Below are 21,308 nucleotides of genomic sequence, written 5' to 3'. Positions count from 1 at the left end.
ATGTCTTCAGTTTTATTCATATAAATTATGGGGGGGGGGGAACTCCCAGCAACCACACAAACCTGATGATACTTTCAGTTCAAATACAAGAACACAATCTTATTAAGAAAAGAATCTCCCTGTTTAACAGCAATTAAGCTCTGCAGCTGCTAAGTTGTAAAAGTTCCGTGGGCACTCACAGCTTGGTACCTTTACAGCATTTCTGATTCAGTAGCCCTAAAAAAAGGATAATAATTGTCATAGAAACCTGGCTTTAACTTTCATTGCCAATTCTCCCCAGATTGTGAATCTTTAGATCTGCCTACTTTTTTTGCTCTAAGAGTCTGTCTTCACCACAAATTAAGGTGTAATTGTAACATGGGTAGGCAAATCCATGCTAGCTTTGATCTAGTTAGCAAGGATAACAATAGCAGTGAAGACGTGGCGGCACAGCACAGACTAACAACCCAACTAAGTATTCAGGATCTTAGGTAGGCTTCTACTGGGGCTGCTAGCCTGTGCTGAAATCTGTGCCACCATGTCACTATGGACCACTCTCATTACAACTACAAAAGTTATTTTTCCTCCCTTGGTATCCTACTGTTAATTGAATTGTCTCGTTAGACTGACCTCACACTTGGTAAGGCAACTCCCATCTTTTCATGTACTTATACCTGCTCCTGTATTTTCCACTCCATGCATCTGATGAAGTGGGTTCTAGCCCATGAAAGCTTATGCCCAAATAAATGTGTTGGTCTCTAAGGTGCCACAAGGACTCCTCGTTGTTTTTGCATGTCTTCAGTACTATCGTTATCTGTGCTAGCTACAGGAAAGTTAGCACAAGTATGCCAACCTATGCTACAGTTACACCTTCAACTTGCAGTGTAGACATCCCCTTTTTGTCAAAATAGTCATTACAAATGGTGTTGGGGAACTCCAATGAGAAAATGTAGGAAGTGCTGGTTAAAGTCTAAATGTGAAGGTGGCTGACTGAAAGGTCCTGGTTGGAAGTCAGTCAAGAAAAGTCAAAATGCATAAAATGGAATTTAAAGTAAAAATTGATAGAGATCATTAAGCATTCAAGATACTTATGTTTAAAAAACAAGCCATTGAGTTGTCATAGCTCCAAGAGCCATTCCTATTTTTTTAATTGTATTATTTATATTATTGTAGCACCTAGGAGCTCTAATCGTGCGCTAGGACTCCTTTGTGCCAGGCACTGTATAAATACAGAGGAAAAATACATTCCCTCCCCGAAAGAGCTTACAATCTAAGTGTAAGCCAAGAGATAACAGATGGAGACAGACTGACAGGAGACTACAAGGAGACGATGAGGCCGGCATTGGTCAGCATGATAGGCTGTTGTCTCTGCACCCCAGCAGCCTAACTGTTGTCAGATTTTTGTAGGCATCATGGCAAAAGAGAGTTTTGAATGAGGATAATGAATTTGTTTTGTGGATGTTTATAGGGTGCTCCTCCCAAGAGTGAGGAGCAACATGGGAGAAAGCATAAAGGTGCTTGTCTGAAAATGTAACAAGTGGGTGACAGAGGCTGGCATCCTGGGCTGATTGGAGATGGGAATCAACGTCTCAATAGCAAATGAGCAATGATAGGTAGAGTTGGGGAATGGGGATAGCCTACGATGGGCTTTTGAAAGTAAGACAAGCAGTTTATGTTTGATGCGATGGAGAAGGGGAAGCCTGTGGAGAGTTGCAAAAAGAGGGGTGACACGGTCAAAGTGACAGGTTAGGAAAAAGATCTTTGCAGCAGCATTTTGAATGGATCTGACTGGGGCAAGACTGTATATGTGAAGGCCAGAGTAAAGGATGTGTAGTAATCAAGACTTGAGGTAATCAGATCTTGGATGCAAGTTTTAGCTGAGTGGATGGATAAAGAAAGGCCATGTCTTAGAGATGTTATTCAGAAAGAATCTACAAGATTTAGAGGTAGCCTGGTTATGAGGACCTAGAGCAGCATTTCTCAAATGCAGCCACCAGCAGATTTTTTGGGGGCCATGACAGCCTACAAAGTATAGGCAGAGATTATGGGGGGGGCAAAGTAGTGACCACTACCTGCAGGGTCCAGCTGTTGCTCCTGAATAGCTGTTACTAAGGGCAGTGAGATGCGCTACCTTAGTGTTTGTGCTGACACTGCCAGCAGGGGTCAGTGCCCTCACTGCACAGCCTCCTCAGGGGCTCCGGGCATCGCCCCTGGAGACACACAGGGACGGCGTGCAAGGTGTCGGAGGCAGCTCTTGTTGGGCAGTTCCCCCACTCCCACCCGGCCAGGACACAGGAGCCTGAGACTCCGCAGTCAGCAGGTGAATTCCTTATCCAAGTTCCCTGGGGCAGGCTCTTGCTGAAGGGCCACGGGAGGCGGGGACAGAGAGACAGGTTTGTCAGAGCAGCCCCCAGTAAAAGATGGTGGCCACACTCTGAGGCCTCCAAAAAATTTGTTGTGAGAACCTCTGACCTAGAGAGAGATCTGAGTTGAAGATGGCACCCAGATTATAGATCTGGCTGACAAGCAGGGTGGTGATGTTGTCCACAGTGACTGAGTGAAGAAGCTTTCTGTAACCACATGTCCCTATGTAAAGTACCAGCACTCCTGATCGCAAATCTATTGAAGTCGGTAGGATTCAAGATGCTTTGGATTGGGGCTTTCATGTATTGGGTATAGATATCACTAGGGAAAACAAATTCATTAGTAGGAGCTCTCTGCAGCCTGTGGATTACTGCAGCCCATGTCTGCATGAAGTAAGAACATAACATGAACTGAGCTGAAACTAGACAAATTCAAATTAGAAATAGGACACAGTTTTAGCAGTGAGGATGATTAACCATTCGAAGAAACTACCAAGGGAAGTTGACATCAAGAGATAGAGAATTGTCTTCATATCGAGGTGGGGAATATATTCAGATATCGTTCTGAATATATGCTTTAGTCAAACATACAAATTATTGGGCTCAATACCAGGGTAACTGGGTGAAATTTAGTGGCCTGTGATATACAGGAGTTGAAACTAGATCAGAGGTCGGCAACCTTTCAGAAGTGGTGTGCCGAGTCTTCATTTATTCACTTTAATTTAAGGTTTCGCATGCCAGTAATACATTTTAACGTTTTTTAGAAGGTCTCTCTCTCTGTCTGTATATTATATAACTAAACTATTGATGTATGTAAGGTAAACAAGGTTTTCAAAATGTTTAAGAAGCTTCATTTAAAATTAAATTAAAATACTGATCTTACGCCGCCGGCCCACTCAGCCCGCTGCCAACCTGGGGTTCCATTCACCTAGGCCGGCAGTGGGCTGAGAGGGGCCTGCGGCTGGGACCCTGGCTGGCAAGGGGCTGGCAGCCAGAACCCCAGACCAGCAGCGGGCTGAGTGGGGCCAGGGGCCGGGACCCCAGACCGGCAGACTGCCGGTCTGGGGTTCCATCCCCGCTGGCTCCTGCCAGCCAGGGTCCCGGCTGCCGGCCCCGCTCAGCCCGCTGCCGGTCTGGCATCCCGGCCCTGCCCACGTAGAGTGGGTACCTACCTTCTCCCTGATTCTAGCCCATTCTCTTCCTCTCTCTTTGCACTGGGCTGAGGGTGGGAGTACACAGGGCTGGGGGTGAAGGAGCAGGCTGGGGGTTGAAGTGTAGGGTCTGACCAGGAGCTAAAATGAGGGAGGGGGCTTAGGGTTGGGGCAGGAGGTTTGAGTGATTGGAGTGCTTACCTGGGCAGCTCCCATTTGGTGCAAGGGGTGCAGGTAGAAATGGGGTGGGGTGTAGGAGCTCCTGTTTGGTGCTCACGGTGGGGGTGAGAATATGGGGGGTGCAAGAGTCCGGGCATGCGGTGTGGGGGGGCTGGGTATGTGTGGGGGTGCTGGAGTCAAGGCTGGGGTCGTCGGGGATGCAGGGGTCAGGGCAGAGGGCTGGGAGTGTATGAGCAGGGTACAGGAGTCAGGGCAGAGGGCGTGTGAGGGGGGTTCAGGAGTCAGGGCATGGAGTGTGGAGGACTGAATTTATGGGGGGGGTGCTGGAGTCAGGGCTGGGATCATGGTATGCAGGGGTCAGGGCAGGATGCTGGGGGGTGTGTGAGGGGGGTGCAGGGGTCAGAGCAGAGGGCTGGCGGTGTGGGCTGGGGTCGTGGGGGTGCTCCCAGCCCCTTGTCTAGAGCAGCTCATGGCAAGGGTCTGGAGGGGATATGTCCCGATTCCACCCACCTTCCCCAAGGCCCTGTCCCCACCTCTTCTCCACCTCCTCCCCGGAGCGCTCTTGCTGCTCCCTCTCCCTCGCAAGGGCCATCAGCTGATCGGCAGCAGGGAGGGAGAGGAGGAAGGGCAGGCAGGTAGCACGGCAGGGGGAGGGGGAGCTTGCCTGCCCTGCAGCAGCAGCTGGCAGTAACAAGCTTCTTCACCCTGCCCCTGTGTGGGGGGCGGAGAAGAGCAGGCCAGGGTGGGCAGGATTTTTAACGACATGCTGCTGCCTGCCAGGGTTTGGCAGCGGGCGCTGAGCGGGGCCGGCGGCTGGGATCCGGTAGGCAGCAGCATGCCATTAAAAATCGGCTCACATGCCGTCTTTGGCACGCGTGCCAGATGTTGCTGACCCCTGAACTAGATGATCTACTGGTCCCTTTTGGCCTTCAGCGCTATAAAACTGTGAAGAATGTCTGGTGGAGGCCTACTCAATCTTTTAGGATGGAAAAGTCAGTTTGTCATAGAGAGTTGAGATTTTTACTTTATTATTGTTCGGTTTGTTTTACAGGAGTGCTAAGATATAATGGTCCTTGCCGTGTAGAGCTGATAGTCTTTTGTTGTCGTCTTCAGCACCAACAAAATTACATATGAGTAAAACCATTACAGCTGCATTTTCTGTGTTTCAGAAAATGAAGAGACTAGAAATACCAAAGTCTAGCGCTATGCTCTTGAGATCTTTTCAGAATTGTTATGATTTCCCATGCACCATAAGTCTTAATGCATTTGCTAGCCACTGTTTTTTCTCTCTTGGACCAGTTACAGCCTGCTGATATAATTTAAGTTACACCAAAAATAGCATATTTTTTCTCTCTCAAACAACCTAAACCAAAGTGAAATTCATCTTCAGTGACTGCTTGGTGCGCCATGGAAAAATATGTAGTGACAGGGAGGGAAAAAAGAGCTTAAAACACATGGAAAATACGGAGACAACTGATTTCATTTGAACAGAAGATAAATGCTGTTCTCTGAATATAAATACCACAGACATCTTCCAAAAAGCCCATTGTGTGAGCTAGAAAGTCCCTGAGCAAATATGGTAAAGTTGACTGCTGCAGTTGAGGTATCCAATGCATTTTAAAAGAATCTTTTTGTAAACCTGTTATGTACAAGAACTATATTTCTTCAGACATTACACTTGACTCTTTATCTTTCCCCATCTCTACTTTTTTTGTACATAGCTATCTTTTGGGGGATAAGTAGTAAGAAAAATCACAGTACCCACTTGAGTTTGTGTTGAACCATGTCCAGCTTTGTCTTCCATGTCATAGTCTTCTATGCCCTTGTTATCACCATGTTGTACTGCACACTACTTTGAAAACCACTAGGAAGCTTCAGCTAGTGAAGAACACAGCAACCTTCCTGCTGTCTAGATTGGGTCAACATTAGCACACTGTAGGGGAGATTTTCAAAGGCACATAGGATTTCCAGTGGGAGGTGGGCATGTACCTATTCTTTGTGCCTTTAAAAAAATCTCTTAATCTGTGCTCTGTGCACTGCACTGTCTTTCTGTCAGTTTGGGGTGCTATTGATTCTAATCTGTAAAGGTCTTCTGGCCTGATTTTCAGAAGTGGTGAGCATCCACAACTTGAATTCAAGTTAGTGGGAACTGCGGGTGCTCAGTGCCCTAAAAATCTGGCCCTATGTGGTGTAGAACCCATCTACCTTAGGCACCATCTCTTTCCCTAGTGACTGAAGCCAGCTACTGTGCATTTACTCAGTCTCCATGTGGGAGTGAAAGTTAAGTGTTTCAGTGGAGATTATTTAGATGCGTTGATTCACCAGAGACAGTTTGCTGGCATTAAGGTGGCAGTACGAGACACATCTTTTCAGTTGCTGTCAATGAATTTCTCCTTATGGTTGGGCCAGGGGGAAGACACAGAAATGGGGAGTATTTGTCAGGCCTAGTGTGTACAGTTGAAATGCAAGTTTGTATTTAATTGTGTCATGTGGCCAGATGCCATGGGGATCGATGCATAAGAATATCAATTAATGTCAGTATGCAAGAGAAAAGCATTACTATTTAAAATCATTTCTATTTTTCCATGAAGACCTAAACTGGGCTTCAAATGTATGAATATTATATAAATGATCCATTCATCCTAATGAATATTAATGATCTGACCCCTTTATTTCAGACAGGAGCAGTGTTTATGATGTCTTTATGATTGTATTCCATTTAACTACACATTTAACATGTTCTTATTAGAATTGCTTATACAATATACATTCTTAGAACATACTAATATCTCAGAAATAACAGACTTCTTGAATCAATAGCAAGAAGTTATTATTAGAGCAAAATTTATGTCACTTGAATTTTTCAAAGAATCCAAGTAGCTCTACAAACTGATATATGGTGCAACGGATCAATCAAAATTAATTTACAGTGGAATCTCACAAATTTGAATATGTATTGCAAGCTGGTGAGTTTTGCTAATTAGGAGAGGTCAGATTCTAATATGTTGGACTCATCTTAAATAGTAGTATCTTACTTCTCAGAGAGCCCCTTTGAAATCAGTCAGTAAGTAAAGATGGCAAAATTTGACCCTAAATTTCTCATGTATGGGATCAATGCATGTGATATGACACATCCTGATGGGCAAGCAAGGAGTATAAAGACATAAGCATTCTTATACTGCAGTGATCCAAAAACTTTTTCTGTCATACCCCCCATTACCCATAATGGTACCTGTCCGTGTCCCCCCTGGGAACCATGGTTGGGAGCTGGGGCCAAAAGCAGGGCTACGGTTGGGAGCCAGGGCCAGGTGTGGTGCCACGGCTGGGGCCCGCGGTAAGGGCTGGGAGCCCTGGTCAGTGTTGCAGCTGGGGATGGGAGTGGAGCCGCAATGGGGACCGGGAGTGGGGCAGGAGGCCACAGCTGGGGCTGGAGGCAGAGTGGGACTGGGTGGCCCTCCCTCTTCGCCCCCTGTGGGGGCTGGCCCAGGCCCCTCTGTGCCCTTACGAACATACTTCTGCACCCCACAGTTTGGAGACCACTGCTATACTGGAACAGGCCAATAGTTCATAAGCACAGTAACAATACCTAGGACCAGATGCTTCAGTGAAGGTGAAAGAAAACTTGTGGTGGCAGTTGTGGGCTAATGTTTCCCTCAGACAGAGATTCTTCCTAACCCCAACAGCTGTTAGAGGCTGGCTTATACCCTCAGCCTGAGGGCCTATATAATGTCCAATACTCTTATTTATTTTTTAATATTTCTATTATATAATATAACTCGATATTTCTGTTGTTCTTGCTGTCCATATAAATAGCTAATCTTTTTTTAATCTTTGCAAGGTCATGGCCTCAATATTGTCTTGTGTCAATGAGTTCCACAGGCCCACAGTGCATTTTATGGAAAAAAATATTTACTTTTCTCCGTTCTGAATTTCTCATCTTTCAAGTTCATTGAATGTTCCCTTGTTCTTGTATTATGTAACATGATTTTTCTTCTCCCTATAATTCCTTTATTTCATATATTTTTATCATAGCCTCTCTTATTCATCTGGGCTGTAATATAAATAGTCCCACTCTTTTCAGTCTCTCTCCAGATTTTTCCATTCTCTTAATTGTTTTTGTTGCTATTTCCTAACTCCCATCTATTCTGCTATATTCTAGTGAAAATGGGGTGACAAGAACTGAACATACTAATGCAGAAAAGGAAGTGATATTGATTTATACAATGGCTTTATACTATTTTCTTTACTATTATTGTGAGAGAGCTTTCCCTTCACCTTCTCCCCTGGTTCTTGTCATGCAGACAGAAAGCAGAAGACCAGGAGTCCGAAGTGTAGACAATGCAATGTTTATTGGGGTTAGTTTCCAGCAAACATGTTCCATAACTCTGACGCTGCAGAGCCTTGTTTTCCAGTGTCTCATCCCCTGCTCCTCAGAAGGCATCATTATACCGGAAATGCATGCCCACAGCCCCACCCCTTACAATTTAGGGTCATGTTGCATTTTGGGTTCTTCATCCCACATCTTCTTTTACCCCATGGGAGGGGTAAGGAGTGAGGTTGTGCTCTGGTCATTAACGGGCATTTCTTTGGTCTTGTAGTGTTTTATACCTTCCCCCTTTTGCCCCTCCCGACTGGTTGCTTGATTTTTGCCTTGAGATAGGGGTTGAGGCAATCTGAAAGTGTGCTCTGAGTAACATTTTAACTGCTTTTATCTATTCCCATTGTACTAACAGATCCATCTGACTAGGCAGAAGCAACATCACAGTGTCTTTGTCCTTTGTTTACACATAGATTCATAGATAGATTCATAGATATTTAGGCCAGAAGGGACCATTATGATCATCTAGTCTGACCTCCTGCACAATGCAGGCCACAGAATTTCACCCACCATTCCTAAAAAAAGACCTCACACCTATATCTGTGCTATTGAAGTCCTCAAATTGTAGTTTGAAGACCTCAAGGAGCAGAGAATCCTCCAGCAAGTGACCCGTGCCCCATGCTACAGAGGAAGGCGAAAAACCTCCAGGGCCTTCCAATCTGCCCTGGAGGAAAATTCCTTCCCGACCCCAAATATGGCGATCAGCTAAACCCTGAGCATATGGGCAAGATTCATCAGCCAGATACTACAGAAAATTCTTTCCCGGGTAACTTGGATCTTACCCCATCTAAAAACCCATCACAGGCCATTGGGCCTATTTACCATGACTATTTAATTACCAAAACCATGTTATCCCATCATACCATCTCCTCCATAAACTTATCGAGTTTAATCTTAAAGCAAGATAGATCTTTTGCCCCCACTACTTCCCTCGGAAGGCTATTCCAAAACTTCACTCCTCTGATGGTTAGAAACCTTCGTCTAATTTCTAATCTAAATTTCCTAGTGGCCAGTTTATATCCATTTGTTCTTGTGTCCACATTGGTACTGAGTTTAAATAATTCCTCTCCCTCTCTGGTATTTATCCCTCTGATATATTTATAGAGAGCAATCATATCTCCCCTCAACCTTCTTTTAGTTAGGCTAAACAAGCCAAGCTCCCTGAGTCTCCTTTCATAAGACAAGTTTTCCATTCCTCGGATCATCCTAGTAGCCCTTCTCTGTACCTGTTCCAGTTTGAATTCATCCTTCTTAAACATGGGAGACCAGAACTGCACACAGTATTCCAGGTGAGGTCTCACCAGTGCCTTATATAACGGTACTAAAACCTCCTTATCCCTACTGGAAATACCTCTCCTGATGGATCCCAAGACGACATTAGCTTTTTTCACAGCCATATCACATTGGCAGCTCATAGTCATCCTATGATCAACCAATACTCCAAGGTCCTTTTCCTCCTCCGTTACTTCTAGTTGATGCGTCCCTAGCTTATAACTAAAATTCTTGTTATTAATCCCTAAATGCATGACCTTACACTTCTCACTATTAAATTTCATCCTATTCCTATTACTCCAGTTTACAAGGTCATCCAGATCCTCCTGTAGGGTATCCCTGTCCTTCTCTAAATTAGCAATACCTCCCAGCTTTGTATCATCTGCAAACTTTATTAGCACACTCCCACTTTTTGTGCCCAGGTCAGTAATAAAAAGATTAAATAAGATTGGTCCCAAAACTGATCCTTGAGGAACTCCACTGGTAACCTCCCTCCAACTTGACAGTTCACCTTTCAGTAGGACCCGTTGTAGTCTCCCCTTTAACCAATTCCCTATCCACCTTTCAATTTTCCTATTGATGCCCATCTTATCCAATTTAACTAATAATTCCCCATGTGGCACAGTATCAAACGCCTTACTAAAATCTAAGTAAATTAGATCCACTGCGTTTCCTTTATCTAAAAAATCTGTTACTCTCTCAAAGAAGGAGATCAGGTTGGTTTGGCACGATCTACCTTTTGTAAAACCATGTTGTATTTTGTCCCATTTACCATTGACTTCAATGTCCTTAACTACCTTCTCCTTCAAAATTTTTTCCAAGACCTTGCATACTACAGATGTCAAACTAACAGGCCTATAATTACTTGGATCACTTTTTTTCCCTTTCTTAAAAATAGGAACTATGTTAGCAATTCTCCAATCATACGGTACAACCCCTGAGTTTACAGATTCATTAAAAATTCTTGCTAATGGGCTTGCAATTTCTTGTGCCAATTCTTTTAATATTCTTGGATGAAGATTATCTGGGCCCCCCGATTTAGTCCCATTAAGCTGTTTGAGTTTCGCTTCTACCTCAGATATGGTGATGTCTACCTCCATATCCTCATTCCCATTTATCATGCTACCATTATCCCTAAGATCCTCTTTAGTCTTATTAAAGACTGAGGCAAAGTATTTGTTTAGATATTGGGCCATGCCTAGATTATCCTTGACCTCCACTCCATCCTCAGTTTTTAGCGGTCCCACTTCTTCTTTCTTTGTTTTCTTCCTATTTATATGACTATAGAACCTTTTACTATTGGTTTTAATTCCCTTTGCAAGGTCCAACTCTACTTGACTTTTAGCCTGTCTCACTTTATCCCTACATATTCTGACCTCAATAAGGTAGCTTTCCTTACTGATCCCTCCCTTCTTCCACTCCCTATATGCTTTCTGCTTTTTCTTAATTACCTCTCTAAGATGCTTGCTCATCCAGCTTGGTCTACAACTCCTGCCTATGAATTTTTTCCCCTTTCTTGGGATGCAGGCTTCCGATAGCTTCTGCAGCTTTAATTTAAAATAATCCCAGGCCTCCTCTACCTTTAAACCCATAAATTCTTCAGTCCAATCCACTTCCCTAACTAATTTCCTTAATTTTTGAAAGTCAGCCCTTTTGAAATCAAAAACCCTAGTTGCAGATTTATTTTTGTTAATCCTTCCATTCAGTTTGAACTGAATTAGCTCATGATCACTTGAGCCAAGATTATCCCCTACAACCATTTCCTCTATGAGGTCCTCATTACTCACCAAGACCAAATCTAAAATGGCATCCCCTCTAGTCGGTTCAGCAACTTCTTGGTATAAGAGTATCAAAAGACTAGGCTATCAATCCCAGGCTAACAAACAGACCTATATGCTAACAATTATCTATCCCATTTCTTATCCATCCTAACATTCTTATTTATTTATTTTTATCAGTGATGCACACTGAGCAAAGATCTTCATTGAGCTGTCCACACTGATGACCAGGTCTTTTTCTTCAGTTGATACAGTCCATTAAGAGCCTAGTATTGAGTTTTTCAAATTATTCCCTCCTGCTGTGTGCATTACTTTGCATTTATCAACACTGATTTTTTTCTGCCATTGAGCGTCATATCAGTGGTACAATATCTGATTGGCCAGCAGGGAGTACCATGGAGTAATCAAACAAAGTGGCAAGTTCTTTTGTGAACTCTAATACCAGAAAAATGTAGAAACACTGTAAGATGTTCAGAAAAGACCCACAAGAAATGACTAGAGGACAGGAAGCTTAACTTAAGAAAGATGAAGAGAACTAAGTACACCTTATAAAAATGCTGCCTCTGCTTCTGCTCTAACTTACACTGGTGTAAATCAGGTGTGACTCCATTGAAATCAATGGAAGTACACCATTGGGGAGCCAGTATACATGAGAAGAATCAGTTCATTCTGCCTGCTCACCCTGCTGTCTCCAGACCTCCTGCTGTCCTGAGCTACAAAGGATAGGAAAACCTTTGGACTTGACTCAAAATTTCTATTATCTTAAGCCCTTTCCTCCCTTTTGAGACATTTTCTTGGCAGTTTCAAGCCTTTTGGGGGTGCCTTGCTCCACGGTATGAAATTGTTGCCCTGAGCCTTAGTGGTCTCAGGCTGTCTTAAAAATGTCTTGGAGCATTTGGCAGCTGAAACAGGTTACAGATGCTTTCATGAGCCGAAACTGATGTGCTTATGTAAAGAGACGGTTAAGTAATCTCAGAGAAGAAAAGTTATCAAATTTTACCATAGGATTTACTTATTATTACCAACTTAATCCAGTCAAGGCCAATGTAGATCTTAAAATGCAACATTGGTGCTTTGTTTATATTTTCTTCCCCCATTCATCCCTGCCTTTAGCTCTCATATTTTACTCCACCAGCACTACAGACTGTATTTTTCCTACATCCCATATGTCAAAATCCTACATAAAGATGTTTAGCTCAAATGTCATGCATGTGAAATGCTCCACAGCCTCCTTCATAGAAGGTATCAAAAATGTCTTTGCAGTGAGTCATCCATAGCTAAAGAGGAATTGAGGGTTGTAAAAGAGAGAAAGTGGCTAGAGCTAACTGAGTTCGAGACAGAAGAGTCGAATGAAAGCACAAATGAAAAGTCCCCAATTACTGAGAAAATAGAGGCCAAGATTGGAGGGCCAGACAAATTGTGGATGTCAGAGGCAAGCGGACAAAGTGTGCAGAGCAACCAAGAGTGTGGACCTGATTCACTAGCATAACACTGGTGTAATGATGTAGAGAAACTCTTTGATTTCAACAGAGTAACACTGGTGTAAAACTAGCTTACAGAGAATCAGAACCTGTGTTTTCAGTTGAATTCAGAATGTGAAGATAAAGGATAATAAGGATTAAGTGGTCTTGCTTTCTGAAGTGAGACAGTAGAATGGCAGCAGTGTTCAGGGCCCCCTGAAGTTTGAGAGTAAGGATGTCATTAGACCATAAAAGAGAATTGCAGTTAATTAGACAGAAAAATATTTTAGGCATAAATAAGGATTTCAGCAGCAGTACAGTCAACGTTAGGGTGGATTTTGGCAATCTTCTGTGGGTAGTAACAGGCAAGACTTGCATTCTGAGGAGATGTGTGGGAGAGGAGGCAAGTTCGGTGTTATGGATGATGTCAGAGTTCTGGTTTGGGTACAAAGCTAAGCTCTGAATAAAGGAGCATGAAAGCCAAAGGAGGGACTTCATCCCCTTGACATTTCAGCCTTTTAAAAAATGAAACAGTCAGGAAGTTATGGTGTTATAGCCAGGGAATGACAGACAAGAGAGGCAGTGAGAGAGATCAGCAATTGTGAGTCAAGGGCATTGTTACCTTAAATGTCTTTCCCCATAAAGGTGATGTCCAAGGCCAAAGCTATCAGTGGTGTAAATGGAGAAGAGGAAAGAGCCAAAGACTGAGAACTAAGTTGTGCCTTTCAGGCACAGCCCTACAGTTGGAACATACAGGAGGCTCCATCAATCATTTTTAGGATATTGCACACAATGCTCTTCTGTGCTTGATCAGCTCCACTAGCTGGTGTTCAGATGGGTGGGGTCTTGGCTCTGTTATCAGCCACCAGTGGTAGCCTAGCAGAAGCTTCACCATCGTTATGTTGTGCCCCCATGCGTGGCGAGGGTGGGATGCTTTTTTGTCCTCTTCCCTGAGTAGGGCCATACTTAATATGGCCATGAGTCTTAAGGCCTTTCATACCAATGGGATGAAAAGAAGTCTCCATCAGCAGTGGAAGGGGAGAGACACTGGCCTTCCTGTCTGATGCATTCAAGGAGATGTTTGCAGTGTTGTTGTAGCTCTGTTAGTCCCAGGATATTAGAAAGACAAAGTGGGTAAGGCCATTTCTTTTTCTGGACCAATTGGACTCAAGAAGTGTGATACGTAATACTGAAAGCCACACTGAGGAAAGAGAGTAAGATTAGGGGTATCTATATATGTCAGAATTTGGGGGGGGGAAGTGGTTAATATCCCTCTTTTAAACCTACAGTGGAGGATTCTTGCGGACAACCCAAGAGAAAGCGCATTCGAAGGACGAAACGAAAGAACAGTGTTGGAAATCCTGATAATTTACATGGAGAACAAACAGAATCTGGGAAGCATGAGACTCTGTTTCAAGATAATTTACAGCTGCAGCAGACAGATGGCAGAAAAATAAGCAAAAACAAAAAGAGGAAAATGAAAAAGAAACGACAAAAAGAAAAGATGAGAGCAGCTGGCTTGCTAACAAAAACCACTGGTGTGGATTTTACGTATCAGCCTGAGAAGGACAACAGTGAAGGAGCAGACTTTAAAGACATATATGAAAAAGCAGATGGCATTCTGGACTTCTTGCAGGCAACACAAGAAATCTATTTTGCTGACAGTATGTATCAACCTTTTTTTCCAGTAACAATAACAGCTTGAAATTAGGGAAAAATACGCTTATTATTTCTATATAAAATGGGCTATATCCATTGCTAGTATAACTGCATTGAAGTCAGTAAGGGTTGCAAGTGCTTAGCACTTCTAAAACTCAGTTCCCTTTTTTAGGTCTCTAAATATGCAAGTAGGTGCACAGATGTAAAAGATGAGATCTCTGGTTCCCCATCTTTAAAATGTGTATAATATTTTGTCATGCATTTTGTGAACCTTCGGTAAAAAGTGCTAAATCATCCAAATTGTTTTTTTTTTCTTCTGTGAATCAACATCCAGATGAATTGCTTGATGTCAGAAACATTCAAATTACAGAAGTAATTGCTGTTCTAATCTGAGTTTTCTTGTCCTTATTTTCCAACCTCCCCTCCCCCTTCTCCTCCTCCCCCTTCTCCAGTGTCTGATTCATTTGTTTCAGAGTAGCAGCCGTGTTAGTCTGTATCTGCAAAAAGAACAGGAGTCCTTGTGGCACCTTAGAGACTAACGCATTTATTTGCGCATAAGCTTTCGTGAGCTAAAACCCACTTCATCGGATGCATGTAGTGGAAAATACAGTAGGAAGATATCTATATCTATATATAGCTCTATATATAGATATATACATAGAGAACATGAAACAATGGATGTTATCATACACACTATAATGAGAGTGATCAGTTAAGGTGAGCTATTACCAGCAGGAGGGGGCGGGGGAGAAAAACCCTTTTGTAGTGATAATCAAGATGGGCTATTTCCCACAGTTGACAAGAACTTGTGAGGAACAGAATGGGGGAAAAATAAACATGGGGGAAATAGTCAACTGCTGGAAATGGCCCATCTTGATTATCACTACAAAAGGGGTTTGTTTTTTGTTTTAGTTTTTGTTTTTCTCTCTCCTACCGGTAATAGCTCATCTTAACTGATCACTCTCGTTATAGTGTGTATGATAACACCCATTGTTTCATGTTCTCTGTGTGTGTGTGTGTGTGTTTGTGTGTGTGTGTGTGTGTGGATATCTCTCTAGATAGATAGATAGATATCTATCTTCCTACTGTATTTTCCACTGCATGCATCCGATGAAGTGGGGTTTAGCCCATGAAAGCTTATGCTCAGATAAATTTGTTAGTCTCTAAGGTGCCACAAGTACCACTGTTCTTGATTCATTTGTGATGTACAGGGAGAGCTACAATGACTTGCCAACTCACCAGTCACCCAGAGAAAATGGGGAAGCAGTAGGAGCTTTACTGGAGGACCTAAGGATCTTGTGGATGAGATGCATAACTCAGGTTTTAGTAACCTGTGGCAATTAAAGATGCTGTAGCACCCTTCAAAAGACTATCAAGGTGTTAGATCTGATGTCCTATTATATTCTAATTCAGGTGACTGGGATCAGGCACATCCCTATTGTTTCAAGTGGACAATATTATTTTCTTGTCCTATTAAAGTATTGTTCTATGGAGCTTCTGTCATGAATCCACTTCAGAAGTAACTAGTGATGAGTGAAGTGATTTTAATTATGGGTGAAGTGATTCCCTGTGCATATTCTAAAGCAATTTAGTATAATGAAGAATGGAACATGCTTTGTAAGTGCAAAATACTGTTGTTTACATTGTTGGGATCCAGAACATAGCTTTAAAACTAGGACATGTAATGTCACCTTTTCACAACTCACAGCTTTGACATTCCTGGTGGAACTATGTGGAGAATTTTAAATAGTTTGCCTGCATATAAAGTGTCTATTGTAAGCCAAAGCTGTTGGACCCCAGTCTCATAAAATTCACCTTTAAGGTATAGAACATCTTTGAAAAATGACTGTAAAAATGGCATTTGGGGAATTCATATTTATTTTTTCCTCAATGATTTTCAGATAAAATTTGTTCAGATTACATGTAAAAAGATGTCTACTCTATCTCAGGTCTGTATGTCTTCACTAGCAACGTTAAAGCACTGCTGTAGCAACGCTTTAACGTGGCTGTGTAGTCGTGGCACCAGCACTAGGAGAGAGATCTGCTCACATTATAAAAAACCCACCTCCATGAAGGGAATAGCTGCCAGTGCTGGGAGTGTGGCTCCCAGCACTGGTACACTGTCTACACTGCTACTTTACAGCACTGAAACTTGCAGCGCTCAGGGGGGTGTTTTTTCACACCCCTGAGTAAGAAATTTGCAGCGCTGTAAAGTGGCAGCATAGACCAGGCCTAAGCCTGTTATATGAAAGACAAACACCGTTTTTCAGGTTCATATATTGTCATCAGTAATAAAGATTTTGCAATTAGAATTTATGACTAAATTACGCTCTTGTTTAAATCAGTGTAAATCAAAAGTAATTCAACTGACCTTAATGGAGTTACTCTAGAATTACACTGTTGTAATTAGGAGTGTATCTAAATTTGAGCAGGGAGTTGTGATTCACAGTTCATGTAGACCTGTGTACCCACCCAGACACCTTAGATACATACTCGGGAAGCTAGCTCAAGCTGCTACCTATGGTACCCCAGTTACACTGTTATTTTCAGCATGCTAGCTCGAGCAGAGCTACTGCAGGTATATCTACACAAGCTGAGACACTCACCTCCCAGCTCAAATGTACCCTGAGAGTAGAATTTGACTCTTAGTTAACAATTCATTGAGCCAGAATGGAATCCTGTTCACTTTCCCATAGTTGTGTTGACTGCACAGTTCTAACAAAAAGTATTCAGACTGTCAGTTTCCAAAATAGGCAAAGCTAAATTCTGTCAGTGATTGACAGATTGGCCCTAACTCCAAAACTGTAGCGCAGACAGTAAACCCAACATGGACCTGGTTATTCACAAAAGAGAAATTGTCAGGCAAAAGCAAATCTATGTTATGGATTAGATGTCGCATCTACATATCACGGTATGACTGACTTGCCTGTTAGACAAATGGGGGTTTATATATAGATCTGAAATTATGCTGTTTGCTTTTATCACAATCTTTCTCATTGGGTACCCCACTTCCCTCCCCATTTTTAGATAAAATTGGAAGCCACTGCTTTCAGCATGATTTACCAATGACCACGTTGCATTATACCTTTATATTTCTGTTAGAAAGATTAATTAGGAGGAATCTAAACACATCACTTAAAAATGTTTTTATTAGAAAAGCTAACTTTAAAGAAAGCCTGTCTTGAGGGGGTTATAGGGACAAACCATTCAAAGGTACTGGCATTGGAGAAGTTAGGAGAAGCAACAGCACAGTATGAGAAATCATAGTTTCCTTTCTAGTTTTATTGTATGCTATAATATATATTTTCAAAGCATAAATATTAATATACAGGAATAAGTTGATCAGTTGTCTCCCAAAAAGCTTTACAGCAGACCCTCTCTCTGTATATGTATATCCATAAAAATATGTGCGTGGTACTGTACACAGACACTTGCTTTGACTATAGTACAGTTTTTTCCTTAGTCCTTCCTACTTTATCATAAATCACAATTTGTTTTTATTAGAAAAGCTAGGTAGCGAGTTTAGATTCCTCACAATTCATTGGTAGTCCTATTGGCGTCGTCTTTACTTTTCATATTCAGCATCTTCCTACCCATCATGTTAAGAAGAAACAGGCTGCATGTCAGTACAACATGGTATTGGTTTTAAGGAAGTGTAAATAAAAAGGAAGGAAATGTATTTTAAAAGTAAAGGTAATTAACAAATTTTCAATAAACATGGAGAAAGTTCCTAAATTTATTTGGCTTTCTTTGTTCAGCTAAATCAAAATGCCTGGATTCAGCTATAAGTTCAGCAACTGTCCAAGAGATTTTACAACATCTTGAATCTCACAGCATGGCTTCCTCAGATGTGACACTTCTACATCAGATGAAATCCCTTGTACTTTTGCAGGATATTGAGAGATTGAAGGGCATTTTGGAACAATTCCAAGAACATTCCATGATGCTGCCAGGTATGTGCAGTTTACTCATCATACTGCTGATGTTCTTCTCAACATTTAGAAATGTTCAAATATTCAAATTTGTCATGATTCTCATACAGGGACAAAACAGTAACTAAATAACTACACAATGGTGAAAGTAAGATTATTACTAGATTATGAAAGCATCGTTCTTCACGGGGAAGACATTAATTTGCCTTTTTGTCGGGGGGAAGAGTTGTGACTGATATGAAACCACAATAGTGACTCGTACTGTAAGGTGCTGAGTGTCCTCAGCTCTCAAAGAAGTTAGTGAGAGGTGAAGGCTCTCAGAATTGCATAGGAAGAGATCAGCTATTTGAATAGGTTTAGTCCCTGTTTCTTCTCAATGCTTAGAATAAGAAACCAGTATTGTGAACTATACTTATACCATTGTGTATAGTGCTTTAAAGAATCTTGAAAAGTAATGAGTAAGATAGTGGTAGTTGTGACCTATCAAGGTACAATTCAGATGAATGAGTAGTTGTGTCATCCCTGCCATTTAACCTGGGGTGTCCTTTCCAGTGTCTTGCTGCTGTAGCCGCCAACCTAGACTGCTCACAAACAGCCTCCAGCATGGAACTCAATCCCAGCTATGTCTGTGTGTGCTGCAGACAGCCAAGCACACCTTTGATTCTTATCAGTCTTAAAAATTACCACAGGATGACACCAACACAGTCCTACTCCCAGATTTCCCCCCAGAAATGTGTCCTGTACTGCACAGTCCTCTCCTGGACAATGCAAATATATTAAGTCCGTTACTCATTTTAGGAAATAATATGCACACAATTTGTTACCCCAAATGGAGTTACCCAGATGCTTCAGCTTGAACACACTGGATGAGATAAACCAATAAAACAAGTTTATTAACTACAAAGAAAGAAGTAGTTACAACAAAAATAGAGATAAAAAGCTTACTGGTACCTAACTTAACTTTAATTTGAATCTAATATAGTTTGTTTTCTCACTACGTGTTTCAGCAGTCTTACAGGCCAAACTCTTTAGGTCAAGACCCTGCTCCCAGAGTCCAATGGCTGCTTCCTTTGTCTCTTCAGATGTAGTGAATAAGATGGGCCAGCAGAGAGAGGGGTCCCTTGTAGTGTTTTTCCTTCCCTTTTATAGTTTCAGTTCCCCTCTTGGAAAACATTTCCAGCTGAGACGCAGGAGACAAAGGGTCTATGTGGAAAGATATTCCCTGCTGGGTATTTTTCACCTGTTTGAACTTCCTTTGTTTTCCCTCCCTGTTCGATGACTCTCTTCACTGCTTAAATGCAAATTAAGGGAGGCATACATTCCTTCCTTTGTCTAGGCCAGACCTGACTTCTGCCTGGGCAGGGCTGTGGGGTTTGGAACATATGTTAACAACATCATACAGGGGAATCTTATAACCTCACACACAATGTTGCCACACATATTTTACCAGGACAGTACTGACCAGCAAAGTATGAATTTTCAAATGATACTTTACAAGGCATACTTTATACAAAGATTATTACAATAGAGCAGAGGTTCCCAACCTATTTATCATTGTGGGCAGCATATGCCGCTCTTTGTGTTATGTGGGCCACATCCACACCGTATAAAAATACTACCTTTATGGCCCTGAGGATGTCATATGGGCCACAGCTGTGTGCCGATTGGGCCACAGTTGGCCCATAGGCCGCGGGTTGAGAACCACTGCAATAGAGTTTAGGTTATGAATACAGGGCTGTATTCTGTTCCAGTAGTGCAGTAACTGAGTAAGTGAAGACAGTAGCCGTTAGATACCTGACAGTAATTCATAGAGGACTGGGCATTAGAACCTACTATAATTTTATGTGATGGTAACACCACAAGGCCCCAGTAGGGTTTTGTGCATCATTTTGCTGTTCAGACCCAGAAGAGAGAGAATCTCTGTCCTGAAGGGTTTACAGTCTGAGGCTATTAACCAGAACTCAGTTATTATTCCCTACTCTTTCAAAAAGTACATTTGAAATTTTTCAATACTTGAAGACCTGGTGCATTGGCAGTGCATCTGCATGTGGAATAAAATGCATGTGTACAGTAAATGTAAAGAATCATCCCTCACTGTGATCACAGGTGAACTGCTTAAAGTTGGAGCTGGAATTTTAGGGCCAGATTCTGCTACCCTTAAGTACGTTGTGTATCCCACTGATTTCAGAGTAAATACTCTCAAAGCAAAATACAACTCAGCATTAATAGGGGTAACAGAATTGGGCCTTTAACAAAAGGCCTAATTCATCTTCCATTAAGTCAATGAGAAGTGAGAGTTGAGTCATGTGCAAAGTCATTATAGTCACTGTGCGCATGACCCGGAACCCATTGAAGTGAATGGAAATCTTTCAGCTGGCTTCAGTGGGCTTTTGGATCAGACTCACCTTTTTTCTCTCTCTCTCTTTTTGGTAAAACACAACTGTTGAATAGAATAAGGAAAAGAAAACAAATTAACTTTGAAAAATCCACTCAGAAAATATAAAATAAGCATTCACAGCAGAGCTGCCCTTTGAAATAAGTATTTTTCCTCTTTTAGAAGACTGAAAACATCCCTGTTGGTGTACAGCCTTATTTATTCTCCCAGTTGATTTTCTCCTCATGTCTTTAGTCACTCCTAGTTCAGTTCTACTGTCACTCACACCTATTTTCCACTGGTCAATACAATCAAATTTCTATTCCTCACGTACACCAGTGTAAGAGAAGAATCCAGCCTTCTGTATTTTAAGTGTTGTTATTTAAAGGTCTGCTCTATACTAACTTACCTCAGCAGAGGTAATCACTTTTTAACTTTATTTTTTGAAATCTCAAAGAGCTACAATGTAATGGTAAGAAATTACTTCCGACATAATTTTTTAATTATGTATTTATTTTTCTACCTTTTTAATTAATAAACTTTTTTCTTTCATAGTCCAAAAAACCCCAGATTTAATCTACAATAGAAAGCTGATAAAAGCAGACAACCTTCCTTGTAGCTGTTACAGAAGTTCGCTGCCTCAGCAAACTCCAGCTGCTCATTACAGAAACACAATTCAGGGCTATTCAAAAAGATAAAACATAGAGTACTTCTTAGTAACCGCAATATTTCCCAAACATGAGATCTAAATTCCATCAGGACTTGCTCATATGATTCTCTTG

At 41.9% G+C, this 21,308-nt stretch overlaps 1 protein-coding gene across 3 annotated transcripts in view; it reads left to right on the top strand.

Annotated features, from left to right (window-relative positions):
• The window catches only part of ERICH1 (glutamate rich 1), a 109,482-nt gene that overhangs the window by 80,993 nt on the left and 7,181 nt on the right, over positions 1 to 21,308 (top strand). For all 3 annotated transcript variants that reach the window (XM_073336183.2, XM_073336185.2, XM_073336184.2), the window contains 2 exons: positions 13,851 to 14,225; positions 17,979 to 18,173. In XM_073336183.2, the coding sequence (XP_073192284.2) occupies positions 13,851 to 14,225; positions 17,979 to 18,173 (570 nt within the window). The remainder of the gene's footprint in view (positions 1 to 13,850; positions 14,226 to 17,978; positions 18,174 to 21,308) is intronic.

Source organism: Lepidochelys kempii, chromosome 3 (assembly GCF_965140285.1).
Source record: "Lepidochelys kempii isolate rLepKem1 chromosome 3, rLepKem1.hap1, whole genome shotgun sequence".
Taxonomy (NCBI): Eukaryota; Metazoa; Chordata; order Testudines; family Cheloniidae; genus Lepidochelys; species Lepidochelys kempii.
This window is presented reverse-complemented; position numbering and strand designations above follow the sequence as displayed.